The following is a 24791-nucleotide window of genomic DNA, read 5'->3' as shown; positions in this document are numbered from 1 at the left end:
CTGGCAGCCCATGCAAGCAGTAAATTACATTTTACGTCCATTAACTTGTCACCATAAAAGGGATAATTAGGAGGAAGGCTCCCTTCTTAAAGAGTAGAAGAGGACTCAAGAGGAATTTTCTTTTTCAGCTGTGATCTTACCAGGCTGTTGTACCTCTGTATTTTCTGTTTGAACACTGTCTAAAACTATAACACAGCTCAACAGCTTTTAGTTGCTCAAGTCACACACTTTGGACATCATTCCCTAATATATGGAATTAGACTTAATATGATAAATATTTACTGCAAAATTACATCAAAGGGGCTCAAAATCTGTTTCCTCCCTGCAAAAAATATCTGTAGTAGAGTATTTTATATACAACTGTGTCTCTTTCTGACAGTATTTGAAATAACTGTTTTTGATGACAGAGACAGTAATTTTCAAACTTCAATAGAGAGGTTCAGGCTAACTTTGGGAACTATTTGATCTGGGTATTTTAATTCAGCTCTTTATCTATTTTTTTTCCTCCCATTTGAACTCCTTAGTGGTTTCCTAAAGATGAGTGAGACTTAGAACTTTAGGACTATAGTCTTGATTTGGTCAGACATGTTCTTTGAGTCATCTTCCTTATCTATGAGTTGAGGATAATGATTAAAATAATTGATTAAAAGCATTATTTTTGTTATTATCTGCTAATTTGCATATGTCTCCTTTATAACATGGCCATCCACACAGATTTGTTTGAAATCAGTTTTAGAGCAGCTCCTCTGTGCATTTCCATAGCTTAGCCTTGAAATACAAATATATTCTTAGACTGGCAAAGTGAATAGATCAAGCCCTACTCCTGCTCTGCTCAGTGGGACCTTTTTAAGGCAAGGCAGTTGGCCCACTTCAGGGGAAAAGCTGCTCTATAAAAATAGCAGTAATACATGAGATCCAGCAGAAATAAGCCCGTTATTATGAAAATAATATTAAAAGCATAAGTTTCTTCAGAATTCTCTTAGGATGAACAAAAGTCGGAATTAATTGGTTTACCTCTTCAGATTTTCAGCTGAATCCTCTAATTCCTCAGATTCCATGTGAAACACACTAGAAAACGTATCCTGGAATATCAAGAGGATGCTTGAATACACAGGTGTATAAGGTTGTCATTATTTAGAACAGTATTACTCATTAAAACCTTGTTTTAATCAAGGCCTATTCTGTACTAAAGACAAGTGTAAAATTTAGCTTCATTCCACATATGTCATCAAGCATACTGGATCCTACTGTAAAGGTATCTTTTGATACAACTTTTAAGTATCATTGAAGTGTCTTGATCTAGTCATGACCCAGAGAAGGAACACCAGTATTCACAAGCTGTGCCAAATTTATATGTCAGCACAGAAATTCTTTAATTGAACAAAGGCCAGAGCTTCTCATGAGCAGATGCCATGAAAGAAAAGATAGAAAATGAAATGATGCCACAAAAGAAAAGATAAAAAATGAAGTGACAAGAGAACATATGAGACTAGAGGGAAGCCAACCTCACTCTCAGGGAATAAACACTTCTGCCTTCAGACAGAATAAACATACTCACCGCACAATCTTCATCCACTATGAAGATGGTACACCTCTGCACCTGCATGAAGGATATTATAGTGGCTGCTATCTTTTTCAGGATCATCTCCAAAGACTGCTGCTCTTCAAAAATCAGGCTGGCAAGGTCAAGAAGCACCTGAAGAAAAGGTCATTTGTGAGGGTTTGACTAATTGTGATTTATGCAATAATTATTGTTACCGATGTGTTTGAGTCTTCTCCTCTCCCCTGAATCAGGGAAGACAATTTTTATGCCTGTGACCAGAAGTAAATTTTCGCTCTCACAGATTTCAAGGTAACATTCAGTATTAGCCAGTTTAACACTTTTTATGGAAGAATTAAATAGCACAATAAGCTGTCTGATCTTTTCAGTCAGAGAAGCAGAATAGATTTAGGCATTAATAGGTCAAATGAAACCTGTGAAATCCAGACAATAGAGTTACTTACCCTTAGGAAACCTATTTTCCTATGGCTCATGTGTGTATTCTCAAACCACTGATATTTAAATTTTTTAAGACTTCTGAACACAGTTGTTCTTGGTTGTAATGCTAACAGATCCTAATTAACTTATTTGGTGAAAACATTGTTTAGATACAGTCTGCCATTTTTCAAAGCTGCTGTTGAAAGACTTAGCTACTCATATATGCTCATATTATTTTTCCCCTCACAAGAAACATGAAGGCATTTAATAAACTATCCAAATTTGTACCAATTTACAAACACTGATAGTTGGAAACTCAGACCTACCAGGAAAATTTTAAAAGAACTGCTATCTAGTCTTTTCTCTGAAACATATCGCGTGATACAGGGCAAGCATATTCACCCATAAAGGCCATGGCATGAATAACCCATCAAAACCAAGCTGGCAGCAAAGGAGAGCTATAGCAATCAGAAAGAAATTCAGTTTTCCATTGGATCACTACTGAAAATATGCTTAGTGACTGTTATAGTGGTAACAGCCTAAAGGAACAGTCTGTATGCCCTCTGCTATTCTACAGGGATATTTCTGCCTGTAATTTCTGGAGTCTGACACCTCTGGTTGTTTAATACATATGATTAACCACAGGATAACGGCAGGTGATACCAAGTATATTAACATAGAATGAATCTTCTGACATATAGACAGGCCATTTCTCACAGCCCAGGCCAGAATGTGCCCAGTGCAGCTCGTGAGAGCTTTATCAGACACACACCATTCAGTCATAGGGATTAAAAGCAGCCAAGGAATAACTACCACATCAGAAACAGGAAGAGGAGGTGCTGATTACTTGCAGACCTTCCTACTTTGTGTATCCCTGGGACAAACCTGTTGTCCCTACCTGATTGCGCCTGTTCTCAAGCAGAGACGTCTCATACAACTGAGCGTTGTGAAGAACAATTCCACAAAATGCCAAATACGCTGCAAAATCCTAGAGACAAATGAACATTAACATCTCACAGAGATAATGTCCCACAGCATTTGAACTCTATTCAAAGATAAGCTACTGCAACATTTTGTTTTCACTCTGAAGTATTAATTTATATTTTTGTTATCTTTGGCACGTTCAGGATCTGGGGTTTTTTCAGCTACTCATAATTTCTTATTTCCTCAAGAATCCCTTCTTCTTTTATTAAGCTAAAATCTGAAGATCATTATCTTAGTACAAGTAAGGTTCATCTTAAAAGCAGCTTCAAGGAAAAAATAATTGTGCAGCAATGCATATTTTAGATAGAAAATCTGACCACAAGAATAACCAGCCTCCCTGAGGGACTTCAATCTCTTGGGAAGCGAAAATAAAAATTTGCTAACATTGCAAAACCACAGTTTTTTACTCATTCAGGATGAGATTAATTCTGATATCCTACAAATACTCAAAGTGCATTTTGTCTTAAAGGGGAAGTTTTCAAAGAGAAGGGATGAATTCTGATTCTTTTACTGCTGATTTTTAAGTCAACTTCTTCAGCCTGAGCACAGCCTGGGTTTTGCCCCACCAATTTGAACATGAAGTCTGGAAGTTTTTGGAAAGCAACCGCACTGGGAGAATACTCTTCTGATTCTCTCATATACTCATAATTTATCTGAAGCTTTTTCTTTTCCGGCAAATACTATACTGAGAAGTGACATGGTATTTAAAATAGAATCACTCCACATATGTCATTGTTCAAATTGTGTTTCTTGGGCTTGCCAGGAGAGTTAGAAACAAGTAATTAAAAATTATATCCATTGAAATTTATTAAAGTGTTTTACAATGCATACCAGTAGAGTAAGCCTGTGTTTCAGAGATATATGACATGGTGATCTAGAAGTTAAATTATTTCACATCCACATTTCTCATGGCCTCATAAAGAGAAATGTTTGTACTATTTCCAGGAATGTTCACTTTCTCACAGATGTTTAATTTTTAATAACTTAAAAATTTCTGAGCAGCAGGAAAATTAAAAATATATCCATCCCCCTTCCCCTATGAAAACAGAAGAGACATAAGCATCCAGCTTTTATACCTTTTCATCTTGTTCAGTGAAAGTGCCACCAATTCCAGATTTCTTGTTGATTGCTTGAGCCACACCAACAACCTAGTGTATTCAAAATGGAGAAATAATGTAATTTTTAGGGGTCTGTCACTGGATTCCATTTCTAGACCTATTTATATAAGGTAATAAATGATCACTACAGGTATTTGTTTGGTTCACTATTAAATCAAATTGTTAGGATAATAAATGTTTCTCTCTCATGCAGAAATATTTCCTAGATTACAGGATTTGAAGACCTTAGCCTTTCCCTAATATAATTCTGTGTTTCCATTCCTTTTGAGACAAAGTATTAATCTGACAAAGTATAATGCAAAGCTTTTAGATATTTTCAGATTTTTTAGCATGATTACAAAAACTGATAGAAAAATCTGCAAAGAACTTCCTTTGTTTGAAGTATAATTAATGTAAAACCAATGCAAAATGCTAATGATGGGTTTTTTCATCTTGCTTTTTCAGGATAAACACTATCAGAGGAAAATTGTGTGATGAGTATGTTTAAAGAGTCGTATATAACTATTCATGGTAAAGTTGTAACTGCTAAACTGTGGAAGATGTGGTTTTATTTTTGTAACAGAAAAGAAGATAATTTACTATCTCTCAGCCCAGCATTCCCAAAATAGTGATGCTGTAAGTAAGGCCTTTTAAGTAAGGTTCTTTAACATGAATCACTGCCAACTGTGGGCTCAAAAATGCCTGTCTGAAATAAAGCTCAATTCCATAGAATCCCATTTTCCCCCACAGTCAACCTCGTACTTACTTCAGTGAGGAATAGTTCTCATCCAGTGGACTTCCTTTCTGTAAATAACAGTGTACTACCAGCCTGTATTCTCCTCTGGCAGACTTTGAATGAAAGCAAACCCCTTAACCAGCTTTTATGCTTTTATGTTAATCTACATGTGCAAAAATTAAGGCTTAGATCTCTTCTCATACCACTGTCTTCCCTGGGTGCTGATTTATTTTTTTTTCCAGTTTTGATCCAGCATGAGCTAAGACAACCTTAACAAGGCCAGAGGCTTTTCACCCAAAAGGTGAGTACTTTCATGTTGGTTGTTTAAATACATCCCCTCCATGAAAGGAAAGTGTGCAGTGCTTAAAAAAAAAGTTATAAGAAAACAGTAAAAGTACCATATTAATACAGGGAAAAAAAAAGTCTGTTTAGGCTCCTTTCATCAGCACTCCAGGTTTCAGATACGTTAACAAAGGCACGTATTCCAAGAGCAATGATCAGTTTTAGATCTTTGATACAGAGTTTCAATAAAGGCTTTTAACTGAAGGGGGAGGAAATAAAGAGAATAAACCTGCTAAAATTCATGTTGACTTGATTAGGATGAAAATGTTGTGCATATGCAAACCTTCCTCTTTTTAGTTGCTGTTTCAGTGGCATTCTAAGCTTCCAAACAACTTTGTGTTGTGCCCATTTGTTTTTCATACAAAGTGAATAGTTTTAAAAATTAAACTGGCCCAAATTCTGACTTCATTTATGTCAGTTAAAATTAAAGTGTACTTCTCAAAACTCCATAGAATATGGTGCAGAGACAGTAATGAGAAAAAGCTTCCGAGAGGCATTTTTTAGCCATTGGAGTCTTGCCTGCAACCAGGTAATTAGGAGAAGATGTAGGAAACTCGAGAGGATCTGCTCCTGTTACTAAAGTAATTATGTAATTAGGACAAAAGTCAATCATGTGGTAGCATTTGGGGCCATGGAGAACATATGCCCGCATTTTAGAGAATACTAAGCACAGTATGAAACCCAAATCCTCATTTTTAAAACTTATTCTGAACAAATCACAAATAACAATAGGCTAAATCTGTGATCTCCAGCTGGGAGTTAAGATTGCACGAGCAGAAAAACTGAATCAAAAGTCACCAACTGCTCTGAACTCAGCTAGACAGGGGACTAAAAAAGCTTACGGTACTACTCTGGACTGAATAAAACCAAAGCTAAGGGAAAGACTGAAGTCATTAGGGTCTGTTTATGCTTTGTCATCTGTGAGTTTATGGCCTGATCACTGAAGTAATCAGTGTACTGTGGAGTGCTACAAGCTCCTTTTCCTGAGCTTTTCCTCATATTTGGGCTAGGCAGGTGGGCTTACAGAACACAATTTATCTAGAGGAGTCCTGCAGTTCCCAACAAGAGCCTTCTTCTGGGTTTGCCCTATTGGAAGGGCGTAAGGGGTGAGCAGAAGGAAATTCCCCTTGGATCAGAAACCAAGTATTTTGCTATTTTCCATTCAGAACACCTAATACAGACATAGACCACAAAGACAAAAAGCAATTCTGATGATGGAATTGTTCCCTTACTTTCAGTCCCAAAGAAGAACAAATCTTCCATCAACTGCTGATTCACATGCCCACACATGTTTTACCATATCTGAGCACAGCTTTCTGATTGTATTCTTGCTGGTAACATAGGTGATCTTCCAGTCTTCTACTTGTTCTTTAGCCTTTCCTTTCTAGCTGTGCTACTTTTCCAATTTAATAAATCCTGATCCACATTACAAGGAGATATTTCTTCTAATCACCAGATAACTTCATTTTCACTGTTTTCTTGCAATAGCTGAGTCCTGCCTCTAAAAGTAGCAGGCTAGAGTGCCTAGTGGGTGACAACTAATGACTTCAGTGCTGATGACTGTGCTCTGGATTTTATATGGATGGTTTCATGCTACAGTTTTTTGCACATTAAATTTACAGGCCTAACTCTGTGAAAGCTGTTCTAGCTCTAAAGGCAGCTGGTGCCTTTTTCAGTAGGTTCTTACTTAAGCTGACTTCTGATGTAATTAATATTGCTTCTTAAGGAGGTATATTTTTTATTTACTTTGCTGGCACATGAAGGAAAATTATGTCAAAGCCAAAGAAATGTAACAGAAATGGGAAACGTGACATTTTTGATAAGAGAACATACCCACTACAGAAGACAAAGAGTGTTGACTTTACTTTGCTCACCTGGACTTGTAGAGGCTGGATTAAAGCTTCTAAAATTATCAAGCAATGATAGAACTGTATTTACAGACTTTCATTTTTTATTAACAAAAATTTCACATCCCTTTTTATCATTCATGACAGCAGCAGCCTCCACGCTTCGCAGCAGTCCAGCTACTATAATGTGCATCTCAGCATAAGCTGAAAAGCCATCCAAGAAGCAAATTACTGATCTCCATAATCCCGCAGCAAGACTGCTGCTGGAACTGAGTCTGTTTAACATCAGCTTGGCTAGGCCTGCTCTCTCTTTCAATGACTGGGATGTGTGCTATCTGAAGGGTTCACTGGGGGAGAAAATAATTTAGCTGGCTAAAGGTGATGTACCCAGTCCCATTTTACACCATAAAATTCAACAGGGGATTTTCAAAGGCTGTTGTAAGTAGCACCCCTGATTTGTTGGGAAGAACTTCCCAGTGACAGGAGATAGGGCCCAGTAAACAACAAACTGAACAACTGAATAAACATTGCCAGAAAAAAACCCCAACATTTCCCTAGCCAGTCACTAGGAAATTCAATCTTACATGTTCACAGCCTGGGAGAGACATCTCAGTTAATTCAGCTAAAAGCTCCATATGAGAAAATCCTACTGATTTTAGTAGAAATTAAACTGAAATTGCCTTTTATGAAAATTACTATGTCCTGCTCAAAGGAAAAAAAAAAAAAAAAAGAAAATCATCAATAACAGAAAATTGTGTCACTCCTGGAGATGTATGGTAGCTGTGATGGCTCTGTGCTTCAGAAACCATCCATTCTCCAGGTATCCCAAACCTCCTGGAGAGCTCCATAAGTTGGTTTAAGCTGAGGAATGGAGTAAGGATGTCTATTCTCTATCCAGTCCTGTCAAAATGACTGTTTGTTTACAAGTGTCTAGAAAACTACATCAAAGGTAAAGTCCTCTTACTGCACTGCAATGTGTCTCATTGTTACTAGTTCCTGGGTCCTTTCCATGAGCTCTTCTGTGAATCAAATTGTTTTCATTTATGGAATTTCTTACTAGCTGTTATTTTTAAATGAGACTTTGGTTTCTCACATGCCTTGTGGAAATACAGGCAAATGTGAAAAATATCTACTGGAAAAATCTTCGTACTTCAGCAGGCCCAGAGGATTTAGTAATCAGCATGAGATTTTCCTCCTCTCCATTACTGACTCTTTTGTTTTTAAAAAAATAGCACGAATATTAAACAAACAAACAGAAAGCTCCAGTTGTTCCTCTTTCTCAGTGTTTGTTTTTTGGATGTCTTCCAGAATCATCTTTTGACTGCGATTGCTGACGTCCTGGGCTAAGGCAGCGTTCACAGGCCTCAATATTTCTAGAGGAGCTTTGGGGATTTTAAAATTTTATCTATTTATTATTTTAACAGGGAGGAGCCAGTATTCTGGTTTTGTTGTTTGGGGGATTTTTAAACAGAAAAAGCAGCAGAATGCAAGTGGAAAATTAAGGACTGATTCACTGACTCCAGTGTCTCTCCAAAAACATGTCAGTCATTTGTTACAGCGAGAATGAAAAAAACCTTCTGGTAGAGACTGTAAAACTCCAAAAAAAAAATAGGGGCTGCCATCCTTTCCTGTAAGAAATCTTACAGTTTAAAACCTTCAAATTATTGCTTGTGAATATAAGGCTCCTCAAACTTCATGTTGGCTGAACTTGTCAAAATAAATTCCCACTTCATTTCCACTTGCTGACGTGCTCAGGAGGAGGAAGCTGGCCAAAGACATGGCCCATTGCAGGTTTATTCAGCCCTTAAGTCATGGTGGACTGGACAAACAGACTGCAGCTCTCATTGCTTCCCCACCTGCCACCAGCACCTGGTGAGAAGTGAGCACTTCCACTCTCCCCAGGCAGCAGGGCTTCATAGCTCATTACTGTACCCAGTTCTGTGGGACATACCATCTTTTTCCATTTGACAAAAAGAAAATGGCATGGCTTGGGTGAAATTGGAAACCTTGCATCAGCCTGACATGGACCATTGATCCCTGACAGTTCTTCACATGGCATCTGCTTCATTCATCTCCTGGCCCAGGGCCAGCAGTGACTGCTGCCAGGTAGAAAGGGGAAGACTTTTAAGCAGGAATGGGAGTAGGAAAGAATCAAGTGCTGTCCTTGGAAGAATGGAACAAAATAATTTAAGCTGAAATTTGCAGTACGTGAAGAAAGGAAATACTGGCCAATCATCTGGGTCAGCTAGAATAAGATTCAATAAACAAGTTAATGCAGGAGTTTAATTTATTAATTTTAAAAAAAGGCTCAGTGCAGTAGAAGTCAAGGTGACACTCTAGAAGAGGAGTGAAAGATGGAAGAGCAGAAAAAAGGTATGATGTCTTCAAATCAGTCTTGGCAACCTTTCTTTTTGGGAGCTTCAGCTTTCTGGAAGCAAACTCTAAATGCTCTGAAAAATAAATTAATTCCAGGAGAAAAAAATCTCCATTTCAAAGCTCTGATACACTGTGTAGAGAGCCTTATATTTTATGAGTATTCTAGAACTGGTGATGTGGCTAAAGGACACTACAGTCAGGATCAAAGAAAACCCAACCATACTTTCCTTACTCCAAAAGAGTGTATTTCCTCTTTTCCCCATTCATTGGCTTTCATGGACTTTACTGAATTCCCTCTTCAAATACTCAGGGCAAGAAGGTGTTGTTAGCCCATAATAAGAATTCTCCCTACTACAATAGCATGAGACAGGATGATAGAGCTCCCATGAGAAGCAGCATGGACAGGAAATATGGGCAAGAGTTCAGTGACCAGATTCACATTGTTTCAAATTAGGAGTGTTTTAAGTTATGACTTGAGGATGACTTTTCTGAATCACATTGACACCATGTGTTTTTCAATGCCTGATGTCAGGCACTTAGCTCATAAATAATAAATTAGGAACCACATTAAGTTAAAAGAGTGTAAAAAAAAAAAATCAGGTTTTTAGAAAATGATAAAACCCACTTTATGCCCTCTGAATTAAGCAATATAGATACAAGCTAAGCTGAAGTACAGTAACTTAATCACAATTTGAGATAGACCAGTAAGTGTGCAGAGAACTTTAATGCTGACAGATACTGAGTACAGGAAGCAGGAACAGCACTTCTGGAGTTAAATACATATATTCTACTGCTGCATTTGGGATTAAACTCTTCCTGACAGTTCCCTTTGGCTTACATTACTCAACTAGATAAGATAAAATTACAGTCTAAACAAACATAAGCAGTCTTGCTTTAAAAAAAAAATGGTTGGAATATGATGACTGCCAGCTAATGAAAGTTTAAAGCATCAGCATGACTGGAAATAATATTACATTAAATGATCCCAAGATTGCAACTTACCTCTTCCCTGTGATTCTTTATTGGCATACAGAGAATGCTTTGAGTCTTATACCCTGTGATCTGGTCAACTTCTGCATTGAATCTTGGATCCTGATACAAGAAAAAAATGCAATTATTAGACTACTAGCATAAAGACCAGTTCTTTTTCTTGCTTGGTTAATAGATTAAGAAAAGTTTAATATTTTATTTGACTGTCACCCAGGACAACAAAGGTTTCATTACCAGCCAATAATTATATAAAATTGTTCCTATCAGTGTGTTAACAACAGAAAAGCATTTGTGTGGAATATGAGGGCCAATAGATTAAGACCACTGCTATAAAGAACAAAAACCCCAAACCCTGGGAGAAGCCTTGTTTTTGAGCCTAGACCATCATTATAATAAATACGCTCATGGATTAACCAGGCCTAGTTTACCTTTTATCATCTAGAAGAAATTACAGAAATAAACTAAAATATCTGTGCCCACAGAGGAACACAGTTTCATAAACGTGGTTTGTGGTTTTGCTTTTATCAGAGATTGCTTGTTTCATTTCTTCACCTTAGTATTGAACTTTGAATAATCACCTCAACAGAACTCTCATTTTTTTAGTCCTAGCTTCATGTTTCTGTGTGCACATGCATCTATAATACATGTATTATGACCAAAACCATAGTGTCAAGGTTGCATCTTGACCTTTTTAAGTCGATACATCACCAAATACAGGCACTAAAATGGCAATATTCCAGCAGGTAATAATGTGGCAGCGTCGTCTTTTTCAAGAATTGCTGAAGATAAATTTTCTTGGCTTACCTCATAGGCATTCTTGATGTTGAGAGGCTGCCCTATGGCTGCTACGTGACCCACAATGCCCTTGTTCCACTCCAGGCGAATGCAGTTGTTGGAAGCTTCTTCCAGGGTGGATCCTTCTGCCACGTCAAACAGCCTGCTCACGAGGAACTTCTCATTGGAGCTGTCCTCACACACCAGGAACAGGGAGTAGCGATCGGCTGCGATCAGCTCATGGATGTGTAGGAAGATCTTATGGCAAAGTGCTGTGACGTCTAAGTGACTAGAAATATCTTTCACAAGTTCTAATAGTCTCGAGCACTGATCCCCTGCACTGGTCTCAATCCTTGGAGATTGCAAAGGCATCTGTTCTTTCTTGTCAGAGCCAGAGAGGAAGCTCACTGCTCCTACTGAGTCCTTGACAAAAATAGGCCTTAAGGGTCTGTCAAATTCAGAAGCGGAGATTTTCCTTGCTGGTGTCCCAGAGTTGGTGGTCTCAGTACAGGCAGGCTGGTGACAGGCACAGGCTTCGCTCTGGGACTTGCTTCCCTCCTTGCAGACTGGGATGGGGTGAACTCTGTCAGCAAACCATGCATTAACCATTTCTCTGTAAAACAAAACCAGAAATACAGCGAATGATGTAAACTGAAAATCCTCTAGCACATATTGGAAGCTGACACTGAGAGGATAACTAAACCTTTTCACACAGAGGATACTGATGCACCTTTAGATTCCTCTATATCAATATTCTCCAATTTTATGCAGCACATAGCCCAGATTAAGCATTAACAGTTTCTGCCCTGTAAAAAATAAGCTATTTTTGCCTAGACAAAATACCTGAATAAGACAGAGGAGGACCACTTATGCTGTAGCTTTCAGAGTACAGATCAGAAGTCTACACCGTCATTTTGTGACTGAAAAGTTCCAGTCCTTTCCATTACTAAGATTTGGATTTCTGTATAATACATATCTTCATTTGAAGACAAAACTTTCTGGTTTTAACCTCTAAAAAATAATTTCGAACTTTAATTCTCTCAGACCCGCAGTCCTCCCTATTTTTCTGTTGCCAATATACTGTTTTTAAGTTAACTTCCCTGCCCTCCAAGTTAATAAAAAATGCTGGTTGGACTCAAAGCATAAAAGCTTTGCTTAAAAACCATCAAAGAAACATGATTATTACCAATTCAACCCCCTCCAAAATAAGAATAGACTGTTTTCATGCATCTCTCCTATTTCCTTTCCTTGCGGATGACACTCAACCCCAAATACTGAAAAACCCTAAAACTGTATTTTTAAGTGCTCACCACCAATTAAAAAATGCCATGCATCTCAATTATTTAACTGTGCTTCTCAAATTAACTTAGCACTAGAAAGCCAACCCTAATAATGTCCTCACTAAATACTGCATATCATCATAATATGAGTGTACTTTTTTTTCATGATACCATTTTCTCATCCAAAATCTGAGGGGTTTTTCTTTCAAATTTTTTTTTTTTGCCTTTTGTTTGATTTTTTTTTTTTAATATAGGGCTTTTTATTTTATTTGCTCAGTGTCAAGGATTCCTCACAGCAAATGCCCTACTCTTAGAAGAAATGTGTTTTTGCTGTATTACATAACATACAAGCCTAGGAACAGCAAAAATCCTGTTAACAAGTCTGATCTTTTGGAAACCTTTCATGGTGGTCATGTTTTAAATTTGGGATATTTTTTATTTGCTCAGCAGACCACAGGAACTCTGAGAGTGAAGCTGAACTGAGTCAGGGTAGTCAGCCACTGATCAGTTACACACATCAGTGTACGTTACCTATGAAAAGGACTGTACAATCTTATTTTCCTTACAGCACACCTTTATCTTTGCTGTAAGATGCAATACTGTAAGCACAATTAACCCTTAAAGCAAAGTGATCCATTAAATCTAAAGTCCAACAATATTATTTTTAATAGCAAGCCATCTACAAAAGGAAACTTATTAGACTTATACTAGGAAGGCTTGAAAGAGTTTCTTCAATCACGTACCATTTGGAGACCTCAACTGTTGGAAAATAAAATACTATAAAAATTTGAAAAAACCAAAAAATGCTATAAAAATTGAATTATTGAAAACCAAATATCCTCCTTTAGTAAAGCAGTGATACCTATTTTTGTGCATTAACCTCATCCAAGTGTTTCTTGAAGTGAAGCAAAGCACAACTAATATATTACAAGAAATTTGATTTCAACAATATTACTTTCCATTAATTAAACAGAATAAACATTAAATGTGGGAACTGTGACCATTCATTACTGCAATGCATAATATGATTTGCATAGGACAGAGTCACATGTGCAAAAGTTGTTTCACTGAGAGTCAAAATAAAAAGCTAGCATTTGGTTGCACTTGGAATTTTCATTTATTAGACTGAATGAGAAAGAATAAATATTTTAAATTAAAATGACCAAATATATCCTTAAGAAAATTAAAAAGCTAAAGATACCAAAATCTGTATGTAGATACAGTACAACCTCTAAAATCAGTGCTGCTAACTCTTGTTAGCAGATGTGTTATATGTGGGTCCTTTTTGTTTTACTCTGATCTCTTCAAAATAAAAAATTACCTGGAAATTTTAGCTTCTCCAAAACAAAACTATCATCCAGCACTAAGGCTGCAGAAAAGAACCTGCAAATACCAGCTGGAGGCATTTAAACCTCAGACATAAGAAGGTAGGTATAGGAAAATTTATAGTTTTAAAGAAGATTGCTGACTTGACCCAGGTTCACGTGTGTGCTGACTTTGTTTCTGAGTACTGGCATTAATGGAAGGTAAGACTGAAAAGTAGCAGTAATGACATAGTACCAGATGGAGGGTGTTTTCCAACAACTGATGAGCCTCAGAAGCCATGTAATTGAAAATGCACATATTTGAATGCATGTTTGGAAATGAACCTGTGCTGTTGTTGGGCAACAGCAATTTGCAGAGCAATCTGATTCACTGCCTACTTATTCCTGAGGAAAGGAGACTGTAAAAAGCCATCCTTTTCCCTTTTCCTCATTTACACTGAATTTACATATGTGGATATGTTGATACAAGATGCAAGGCAGAGAAAGAATCCATTACCCTTCATGCATAAAGAAAAAAACTACAGCAGAAATTTGATTTATCAGTAGAAACCTGTCATTTTATTTATTCTGCAGTGTCATGTTATGATTTCCCCAGGCCTTAATGGTGTAGCAGTAGCAATCAGTAAGAACAATGTACTCTGAATGCTAATACCTGTTCTCAAACTGTGGCCGTGAGATCATTAGTTTTTTACCCTCTTGCCTTTTTACTGTGTAAAATAACCTCCATTTCTTATGGAGGTTATTGAAGGATGTGGAACACAGCTGTAAAACCTTTCACATGAAAGGAATTATGTTTAACAAGAACTGAACTACTTGCTGGGTATCAGCAATGTTTATGAAGCATTTAAACATTGAACAGAACTATATGTGGAGCTGAATAATTATGAATAACATATTCCTGTCCTTTAATTTCTCTTGGGTGATGGTTCAATAATTTGCCAACAGAGTGCATGATTCTCAGAAATCTCTTTAGATTAACAACAACAACAAATCCTTAACTAAACTGGTTATAGCATGGCTTTCAACTTCAAGCCTTTTAAGCATTTTACTTTGGGCAACAGGAAAGCCATTCAAATTCAGTTGGAAAAAGAACAGTGTTCAGTGACCTTTCCCAAATGCCTCTTCTAACAAGGAAACTATTTAGCTCCTTTTACTCACCCAGTTACACGCACGGGTGGAAGAACCAGCATTTCGCATGAGCTGATGTATTCTAACTCTATTTAAAATCTCTCGGTGTCTTGACATGTGTCCACTTGTTGACACTCAGTCCTATTTAACAATGCATGACAAGAAGGGTATTATGACTAACACAAGTACTCTCACAGCACAGAATTAGCTCAGCAGATATCCAACACCAGACACGTCCTGAGCCACGAGTGAGGCTCCTGGAAATTAACAGCGAGTGCCATGTACAATTAAGATGTCATTTGAAAGGACTGCAGGAAGAAACCAACAGTTGGGACTTTCATATGAGCAGTCTTCAGTAAGCATTGGCGTTGTCAAGAGCTGATTGTAAGGACAGGACCCTGGCTGTAGTTTAGAAGTTGCAGGAGCAGATACAGTGACCCATGCAGACAGTTAAACTCAGTGCAATGTCTCTTATCCCACCATGGCAATCACTGTGAGTTGAAGACCTACAGGACCCATATGCCTCACGGCCAGGATGCAACCTTTTCAGCACTATGATCCTTTAATATGAACCTTCACTCAAGAAAGATGTAATTATCTTAGAGCTCATGAACAAGAATAGAATATGAAGTTACTATTTTTTAGTCACTCCTATACGCCAAATCCAAAGATTTCCAAAGAAAGATTTCCTCTATAAAAAATGGCAGTAGTGACTGCTGAATTTGGCTGGTGACTTCATCACCACATGACAAAACTGGAGAGGAATTTTGAAGCGATTGTGCTAAGAAGGGGATAAAAATGCAATGGCAGGCAAAACATTGAAGGAAAAAAAAAGATGGTGTGATCCTCCCCTCTATCACTATTTATATACAAGAACACATAATCTGCATTATGCAAGACCTTGCAAGCTTCAGAGGAATTAAGACTTTGGCCCTGATTTGTTAATGCTGCACAGAAAGTAGACCTGTCCCTACAGCAAGAGGTTTTCAGTATTAATAGGCAATAAAAACAAAAAAATCAATGGTTGAGAAAACACAGGCACAAGGAAGCAACATGTCTTGAGCCAGGTCATGCAGGAGGGCACATGTGGAGCTGAAGACAACTTTGCTGTATTTCCTGCGCCATATGCATCAAACCATACTGACACAACACTAATCACTATGCTACTCATACACCAGGAATATTAAATAATTTATCGTACCCATCTTTGTTTCATTGTGATTATCTTCAAAGTACACAGCAGACTTCTCAAAAAAAAAACCACCCAACAACCCAGCACAGTGAAGGTGTTTAACAGCCAGGTTGCGATTGTCTTGCTTACATATAGCCTATGTAAGAACTCATCAATGTGACCATTCAGCACAACTGCTTGGCACCTTTGGAGAAAACGTACAAAAAACAGATTGTAAAGGTAACACTGAGATGCAACAGTAAAAGCTGCATGTTACTTATCTTGCACGAAGAAAGCAGTTCCGTAACAGAACACAGCGATAAGTAGTTTTCAATGAAACGGCAAATAATTCCCTGTTTTCTCTGTCACTCACAAACCACTCATAGATACATATGATGTTTTAGTAGCTGTGTGGACTGTTCTGCTAATTTTTCATTCAAAGCAGCAGTTATTGGTACTTCAGGAGAGGGATTACAAACTTGCCTACTAGAAAATGCCAGCTTTCAAGTGTCTGAATTCCTGTAGCCTAATCCTGACAATGCTGAAATCAATTTCAGGCTAAACTTCATAACTTTTTTCTCAATTGCCTTCCATAAAACAACCACTAGATGTCTTCAAATTTCTCTCCAGCATCTTGACATAATTTAGACACAAAAATCATGTAAAGCATTAGCAAAAACTCCAAAACTATGCAGTTTTAGCAAAGGAGTTTGAAATGCAAAGCCATTTGGATATTATACTTGCCTGCCCATTTTCTTTCTCGTATTTCCTATTCCACAATCACATTCTAAGTGGCTTTGTCTCTTTTCTAGCAATGGAAAGATTTAAATAAATTGTATAAGGCCTCATTAGATGGAATCAGTAAACTGACTGTAAAAGAAGTGTTTTCAAACTGACTAAAAGAGTAGATTGACAAAACACCAGATGTTTCTCCTTAAACCCTTCCCAATTATAGTTAGTGGAGATGCCATTTCTCAAAGGGGTAGGCAAGCAGTTCTGGAATACGAAGTATGACAGTGTCAGTTTTTTAGCACAACTCGGTTAAATATATTAGCATACATTTAGCTTTAAACATTTCAATTGGAACAAATTACTTCTGTTTGGATACAGTTCTTAATTTAGAACATTAATTCTTGATTCAAACCATGCTCATGAGAGACTGAAATAACTTTTTAGAATGATGACATTTTCATTTTGTCTGAATGCTCATTTTTTTTAAAAAATATAAGGCAGAGATTGCTTTATTATTTGTAGCAAAAGTATTCAAATTGGAAAACTAACACTGACAGGCTATTCTTGGCTATTTTCAAGTTTTCTTTAATAACCTAATTTCAACTAACTTTTTACAAGAAAGCTTTCTTCCACAGAAGAGACTTTCTAGTTGCACTATAAAGACAGACAGAATAAATCCTCGGGGATTAAAGTTGAAATTCTAAAACATGACCTTTATTTCTCCTCTGTAAGTTTGCTTCTTGCTCCAAGCCCAAAAAAAGGAAAAAATTAAAAATAACTAGGTACCGAATGGTTTTGTTGGGAAAGCAGTAGAACAAGACCAGTAATTTCAGTGAAAAATGGATTAAGAGTTAAATTCACATGAGCTTGGAGACCTCATGTAGATCTTCAGCACTACTTCATTTCTACCTGAATTCCTAAACCAGAGGTTAGGTATAACTGTAGTTAGGTAGTTAGGTATAACTGTAGGTGCAGAGGCTCTGGGATGGCTCTCTCTGCTGGGGTGAGTTATCCATAATGCACAAATATATATCTTTTACTAAGCAAATTTTGTGGTGATATTTTGTGGCAATGTGAAATTACAACCATTGTGTTATCCATGAAGGCTAATTGAGTAGGGCTTCTTTTCCAGCACTTTGCAAATAGCTCCTTTTGTATTTAATGACCTGTTTAAAATACAGTTTTCTTAAAGTCAATCATATAAATGAAAAAGTATTCAATATAAATTTATGTATGTTTCTTTTCCAGTAAAGAAAATAAATACTTCTATACCGTCCTTTTATTAACTATATTTTTCCATGACAAAACCAAAATTATTTAATAGTGAAAATGAACGTAGGTGGTAGCATATTAGTTCACGTCAAGAATGTACTGCCTATATCCTCCACACATGAGGATTCTTCATAAGATTCCCAATACAGAACCTCTATGATTCTCTATAACTTAGAAATCAAAGAAAGGTGTTGAAGTTTCTTGAGTCTCCTGCAGAGGAGATCAAAAGATCAAAAGTACTGTAATATGGTAATAGTTAGCCTGAAACAGAAGGAGGCAAAAAGGGGATGTTAACTGCCAGGGTGGTTTGCCCCATCTTATTTTCTACCCATCCTCTACGGTTTACCAGTGTTTTTTAATTAATGTATTCTGCACACCCATTTGTTTCTTTATCGCATAGGGCAAGCAGAACTGAGTGAAAGCACATTCTCCTTGTAGCTACTCACAGTTTCTGCTGACTAGTTCATCTCCATACCAAAGATTCTGTGTAGGAGTTCAGTTTAGAGCTTTGGGGGAATTTTAAGATGTAAATTGCTAGTAAATGGTTTCTTATCACTTCTCAAATGACAGTTTCTTCAGTCTACAGTAATTGCTGTTTTAGAGATTGTTTTCAAAATACTCCAGCACTCACCTCACTTTATTTCCAGCAACAAATGCCAGAAGTAGTCAATCACATTTGCAACTTGATGAATACAGGTAACATTCCTCAGCTTCCTGAATGCTTTTTGAATCAGTAATTAAAAACATTTTGGGATCATCTTAAAGCTTTGCTGTTATCATGAAAGGCATAAGGAAGGATATGGAGACGTTGTTTATAAGTGGGATAACTACGAACATCATTATACCAACAAGAAAACTTTGCAAGATTCACACAGAAATTGATTTTTTTTCCCTGTACTTAGTTCTCAGAAAAGCTTGGTAAACATCCAATAAAACCAAGTAAGTGAGAAAAAATATTCTGATCCCCTGCATTAACACTACTGCTTCCTGTGGGTTTCAAGCCATGGTCCCAAGAATCAGTGGGTCTGCAGCCTTCTTGTAAATGCTTTACATTGGGTAACTTAGAAAAGCCAGTCCCCTTTTCAGCATATCCCAACTAACTGCACAGGATCCTGTGCTACTGGGGTCCTTCAATCATGGAAGTTCAAAGCCCACTGTCTACTCACCAAGCTCATGTTAGGAGTACATATGGTTCATACCTCTGGCTTTTTAGGATTATTACTTTTTTTTGGTATGCAACACCTTTTAAAGAAAAACACAGGCCACAGCACATTTCAGTGCAGAAAACCTCCAATAGCTTTGTCTTTGAAAATCAGAATTTTCATTCAATGATAAAAAAATCAGCACACACGCATTACCAATACTCAGCATGCATGTGACACATAATATTTAGGAGATTCAACTTCAGATAGCTGTCTCAGACTGAAAGACATTTTAAAAAGCCCTCTAGACAGAGGCTAGAAGGCAAATGTCCTGACTAATGTAGTACTGCAGGCAGCCCATTACAAATTGATCGTCCACCAGCCATCAAGAAGAAAAAAAAGTCCCAAACAACTGTGCTTGACTTTTCTCCATGTAATAAATGTAATTGATATATTCAAGTAATGTAATATCTGAATTTTAGCACAGTTTCCCAGTAAACACCAGTTCTGGAATCCTCAGTGAAGCACTGTGAAGTACCATACTGTTAAGAACATTTATTTTTCCAAATACAGCCCCACCTTAATTAATTTATAAATATTTCTCAAACCTGCTAATAAGCCAAGATGTATTTATAACAAAATAATATTATTTCCACTGAAGGGCATAAAGGATTTGGATCAATAATTTGCCTTCGTCACACCATACATTTAGGGAATCAGTTAAAAGCTGCCTGTAAGAATACAGTTACTTCTAATTAAGAGGAGAAATTTTACTTTGACTGTTTTGGCAGCCTGCTGCTTCTGAGTGCAAAGAGCACTAAGAATCACTCCCATATTTTTAAAACAGGGACAAACAGGAAGTCAGAAGTACAGAAATATTCCATAGTGGGCTGAAATAAGTGTGATGTTAGAGCATGGCAATGCACACGTTGTTTTTTTAAAGGAATGTAAAAAGATAAAACTTCAGGAAGACAAAAAGGCTAATGAATTTAGCCATAAACATGACCCAAAAAAAAAACCCAAAACCCAGCAGATTATGCCTTTATAGCATTTAGTTAGAACAACCATAGTTGCAGCAACAAAGCAGAATCACCTTACTTGAAAATGTTTCTGTGAAGCCAGAATACGATAGGCAATTCTAAAACTTTGGGAAGGGAAAAATAACAATACCCGGGGGAAAAAAAAGCAAAGCTTAAACTTCATAGGAGCAAGGCATTTAAAAACTCTTGACCCTTAGGTGCGCAGTACCAAACTCTCCAGCCAGAAGTTTTGTCAGCCAGCACAGCCTCACTGAGTGAACCAAATTCATCTTGTCCCCAATGCGCCAGTGATACTTCCCCTTTGTTGTGCTGCGCTTTGATCATCCTGGAACAGCACCTCACAGATAACAGCTATTTATATTACCTCCACATGCCACTCGCCTCCCTGGTACAAAATAAAGCAATAAATATCTCATTCCATATCTTCCTACTCATGGGATCCCAGTTCATCTACTCAGTGGAGGGAGGACTCAAAGCTATTCACCTGGATTATACACTTGTAGGATGGTAGCCTCGCACTGCTCACGTGGAAGTCAATCAATGCAGTTTTATCAGAGAATATCCATAAAGCCAGCCCAGCCTGGAATAAGGCCGGCATGGGGCCTTCCTGCAGACACTGCCAACCTCGAGGCATTGCATATCAAAATACGAGGTGTAAGCCCTTGGAATGTGCTCATCTTCTGCAACACATTGGAGGGGAGAGAGGAACACAGGTGCACATTTGTTAAGCTGATGACCTGCAGCCCTTCTCTCCAAGAATCCAGAACATGGACTGGAGAGGACAGTGACTCCAACAGTCGTCACTTTATGAATGAATTGTGAATAGAAAGAAACATCTTTTAAAGTGCTACCTCACCAGAAAATACTTTTATTCAAATCACAACAACATATACTAATATCAAACTGCTCTATTCAAACTGGATCAGGAGGCAACTACTTAATTATATGAGATGATAACCCTAACCCCATATTTTAAAAAATCACAAAGCATACATCTTCTAAGTATTGTTTAGACACCTAATTAAAACTTCTTTGTATCTGGAAATTACCAACAGAACTACCATATAAAACACTGTGGGAATTAATTAATTGCAGAAAAAATATATTAACTATTCAATACTCATTATAAAATTGCTAAATTAGGTACTAATTCAAAGCTCATTAATGTGAGTGGAAACAGCCTGTATTACACAGTCATAAGTGATGGAGCCAGTGATCGTTTTCTATGTAGAAATTTTTGTGAAACGGACACACAAGCTATCTTTATCCATTAGCAATTGTGCCTCACAATGTGCAGTTGAATATGCCTCTGTGCTCTGTAAAATACCAGATTAACTAACTTCTTGATCTTTTGCTTCCAAGACCTGTGAGAACTTCGGCATATTATGAAACAAAACAAAAAAGAGAAGCAGTAAATTACGATCAGAAAAGTGTCAAAACTAGTTCAGGGAACCCTGCTTTACTTGAGAGAGTAAATACAATGCTAAGTAGCAAAACATTAACAGCATAGTCTTTATTCAATGTTTGCTGCTCTGCAAAAATTCAGCTAAAACAAAGTACAGTATTAGACGATAGGATTTTCTCTTTTCAAGCTCTAAATAACAATACCAACTGGAACACTAAACCTCTTTAAAAAGTATGGCTGTTCTTTCAAACCACTCAGCTCTACATGTTATCATCTTTGAACCAATATACAGTGAAGTAATTTGTCTTTTCAAATACAAACTTACACATAGGAGAGGTATTCCTTATTTTATATAGTTTTCTATTTATACGGTAATGACAAAGAACATTCCATGCAAGACAGCAGAGAAGAGAGTTTTGGGACAATTGCAATATTTCCGTCATTTCAGAAACATCACAGATTTGTTGCAAAGACAGGGCTCAAAAATCAACAGTCTTCTACAAACCACTCTCTAACTGCAGAGGCATTACCATCATGGAGACGCGACTGAATTGTATTTTCTGAAGTACTGCCTCTTTCAGAACGGCACAAATTCAAAACTGTGCCTCACAGTGGAAAAAAAAAAAAAAAAAAAGAGCTAACCCATCCTGCCCATGGGGAAAACAAATCTGACACAGTGGTTACTATTAATTAGCATTTCTATTTGTTCAATATTTCCAAAGGAAGTGCGATAGGCTGAACTGGGAAAATGCTACTTCTGAAAGCTGCTAGCACCCTATTTCCTGGGCAAACAAGCTGCCCTTCAGTGCCATACCATGCACTGGTGTTCTGGAAGAGCATCAAGGTTAACGATTTCCATCTATGCATCCTGCAGCTATGTACAGCCTTAAAAAAAAATTGAACACTTAAAAGACATTTTAAAGGCTTTTTTTTCCTGTTAAATAAACCTAAGGAAGCAGAAGCAGAAGAAAGGGGGCTGCCTGACAGATGGTCACAAGCAAGCAGGTGACCCCTGAAGCTTTCTAGCTCTCTGCGAGTCAATTATTAATGGGGATTTCTCTTCTTACCGCCCCATCCCATGCAGAGAGGAGCAGCAGCAGCAAAACCTCATTCAGAATGCATCCATCCCCGCCAAGTGACTCGGGGAAGAAGCAAATCGGCAGTGGTGAGCAGATGGCGCGAGCGTCTCGGGAGCGCAGCGAGCCCGCGGAGACGCCGTGTCTGAGGAGCCAACCGCAGGACTTACTAACCCGAGATTTTGCTAAGATATACCGTGAGAGCTGCAGATCGCCCGGGCTCTGCATCCCCACGGCTTTGTTTATCGGAAAATATTCAAAATGGAAACCTGACTCCACTTCTAAAAATAGCCGAATTTACTCCAAGTCAACTTGAAGTCCCGCTGTTGAAGTGTGTGACAACAGTGAGCAAATACCTCGTCTTATCTCCAAAAGGCAGCATGTCAAGCCAAGAGGGGAAAATGCCCAGACGAGCTCTTCAGGTCCTCAACATTGGGTTCTTCGCAAGAACCGGCACCGAGAAGGGGCGAACGTGGAGCGGCCGCCCCCGAGCAGCGGCGGCGCCCACCGGCCCCGCGCCGCCCCCTGCCGGCAGCGCGTCCGCTCCCCGGGCAGTGATCCCGCCCTGCCCGGGCTGCACCCCCACCTCCCTCCCAGGGGAAGGCGCAGCGTCCCAGAGGCGCTCTCCCCACTGGGCAGGCTCCTGAGCCTCCCTCCTCGGGCGGAGCTCCGGTCTCGAATACTCTGTGCTCGGCGCATCAGCGCTTAACCCGTGGCCCTCGCCGCTCCGGGGGCCGCCCTCCTGTCAAAAAAGGTGATGAACTCACAGGGTGACGGAGCCCTTGAAGAGCAGCTCTTTGTTTTGAGATGACAGCACTGACATAACCCGCCCTCCCCAAAGACATCAGATGCTCTTTGAGGCTTCTACCTACTTCGCAGGGCGGGGAAATACACAGTTGCTCGCTACTCACGAAAAGTTGATCACGTCTGTTTTGAATCGAGGAGAACACAATTAATTAAAAGCCCAGGACAGGGAGCTTCAGGGCTGGGACAACTTCCCTGAGCTGTCGCGGTGCCGGGCGGGCGCTCCCCACCGCAGAGCGGCCGCGGGCCGGGGGCTGAAGGCGAGAGCCCGCCGGGAAGCGCCGCATGTGTCCTTCGGTGGCAGCCGGACGGAGCTGCTGCGTGGTGGTTTCAGTTCTTGCTCTTTCGAGAGCGGGGCCGGCGGGGGTGGGGTGGGAATCGCTTCTTTTTATTTTCTTTGGAGGCAGCAAAGTGAAATGGAAAAGAATGAGGTTTTCCTGTAAAAAAAGGAACTGCCTCTATCCGCCGCCGCTCCGGTCTTACCTCGTAGCTTTTCTAACAAAGTAAGAGCGGGTGAAGTCGCCGTGATCGTCCAGCCACGCTTCCACCGCTTCCTGCTCCGGCGCGGGGGGAGCGCAGCGCTCCATGCTCCCGCCGCCGCTCTGCCGCCTCCCGCCGCGGCTGCCGGCGCTGCCTTCTTGGCCCGGCTCGCTTTACAGCTGCGGTACCCTGAGCTCCCAGCCCACGCCCCGCTCCCAGGTGTGCGGGCTGCTGGAAGCCCGGCCCGCGGCGCATCTCCGGCCCGGCTACCGGTCCCTCAGCGGGCAGAGCCGGCTCCACCTCCGCCGCGGCCCCGCCTGCTTCGAAAAAGTGTCTTTTTGACAAATCGAGAGTCGCTTTGGAGGGTTCTGCTGTCGGGTGTCAATGTGCGATCTCTGACAGACCTCAGCCTGGATAGGAGTACTAAACCCCTGGCTTTACAGTCGTTCATGCCTACAGTGCGGCTGTCCCTTTTAGACTCTGAACAAGCACAGCTTAGCTTTGAGGATGCTCAACACACAGCTCCTACTTTCTCAAAATTAGGCAGCTGGGACTGTGATTTTGGTTAACACTGAGCACCACTTTCATGTATTGTAGTTCCATTCTATGATGTGCATGTGCAGACGTTTATAATAATTTATACTCTGCATTCACAATTCACCTTTCACAAAGTCTAATGCATATCTATGGCTTTCTGTGTTGCCACACATGCAAGGTAAGATAAATATAATAGTAGAATGTTTCAGGGAAAGGGAATCTACAGAGTCTTGAAAATTATTCTCCTGTGTAGTGAATTGAGAGCTATTGTATGA

General features: G+C 39.0%; 1 protein-coding gene and 1 long non-coding RNA gene across 13 annotated transcripts in view; one reads left to right on the top strand and one right to left on the bottom strand.

Moving 5' to 3' along the window:
• The window catches only part of LOC128786641 (uncharacterized), a 45516-nt gene extending 34201 nt beyond the window's left edge, over positions 1-11315 (top strand). For 3 of the 9 annotated variants that reach the window (XR_008430384.1, XR_008430381.1, XR_008430385.1), the window contains 4 exons: positions 1640-1707; positions 4525-4695; positions 5038-5096; positions 11162-11247. This is a non-coding gene — a long non-coding RNA (uncharacterized LOC128786641). Of the gene's footprint in view, positions 1-1639; positions 1715-4524; positions 4696-5037; positions 5097-7131; positions 8244-8292; positions 9487-11161 lie in introns of those variants that run through there. The other 6 variants (XR_008430386.1, XR_008430390.1, XR_008430388.1 and 3 more) reach the window with 6 other exon arrangements.
• PDE5A (phosphodiesterase 5A) overlaps positions 1-24065 on the bottom strand; it is a 50175-nt gene extending 26110 nt beyond the window's left edge. For 3 of the 4 annotated variants that reach the window (XR_008430379.1, XM_053940029.1, XM_053940031.1), the window contains exons 1-7: positions 23983-24065; positions 11155-11737; positions 10363-10452; positions 4039-4110; positions 2877-2966; positions 1559-1696; positions 1015-1082 (exon numbers count right to left, since the gene is read on the bottom strand). Coding sequence is in view for 3 of the 4 variants with exons in the window: in XM_053940029.1 (XP_053796004.1) it covers positions 1015-1082; positions 1559-1696; positions 2877-2966; positions 4039-4110; positions 10363-10452; positions 11155-11733 (1037 nt within the window). In the remaining variant the exon portion in view is untranslated. Of the gene's footprint in view, positions 1-1014; positions 1083-1558; positions 1697-2876; positions 2967-4038; positions 4111-10362; positions 10453-11154; positions 11738-23051; positions 23167-23982 lie in introns of those variants that run through there. The other variant, XM_053940032.1, reaches the window with a different exon arrangement.
• Positions 24066-24791: the final 726 nt, after the last annotated feature.

The sequence above is a fragment of the Vidua chalybeata genome, chromosome 4, assembly GCF_026979565.1.
Source record: "Vidua chalybeata isolate OUT-0048 chromosome 4, bVidCha1 merged haplotype, whole genome shotgun sequence".
Taxonomy (NCBI): Eukaryota; Metazoa; Chordata; class Aves; order Passeriformes; family Viduidae; genus Vidua; species Vidua chalybeata.
Note: the sequence above shows the minus strand (reverse complement) of the source record. Positions and strands in the feature narration are given on the sequence as shown.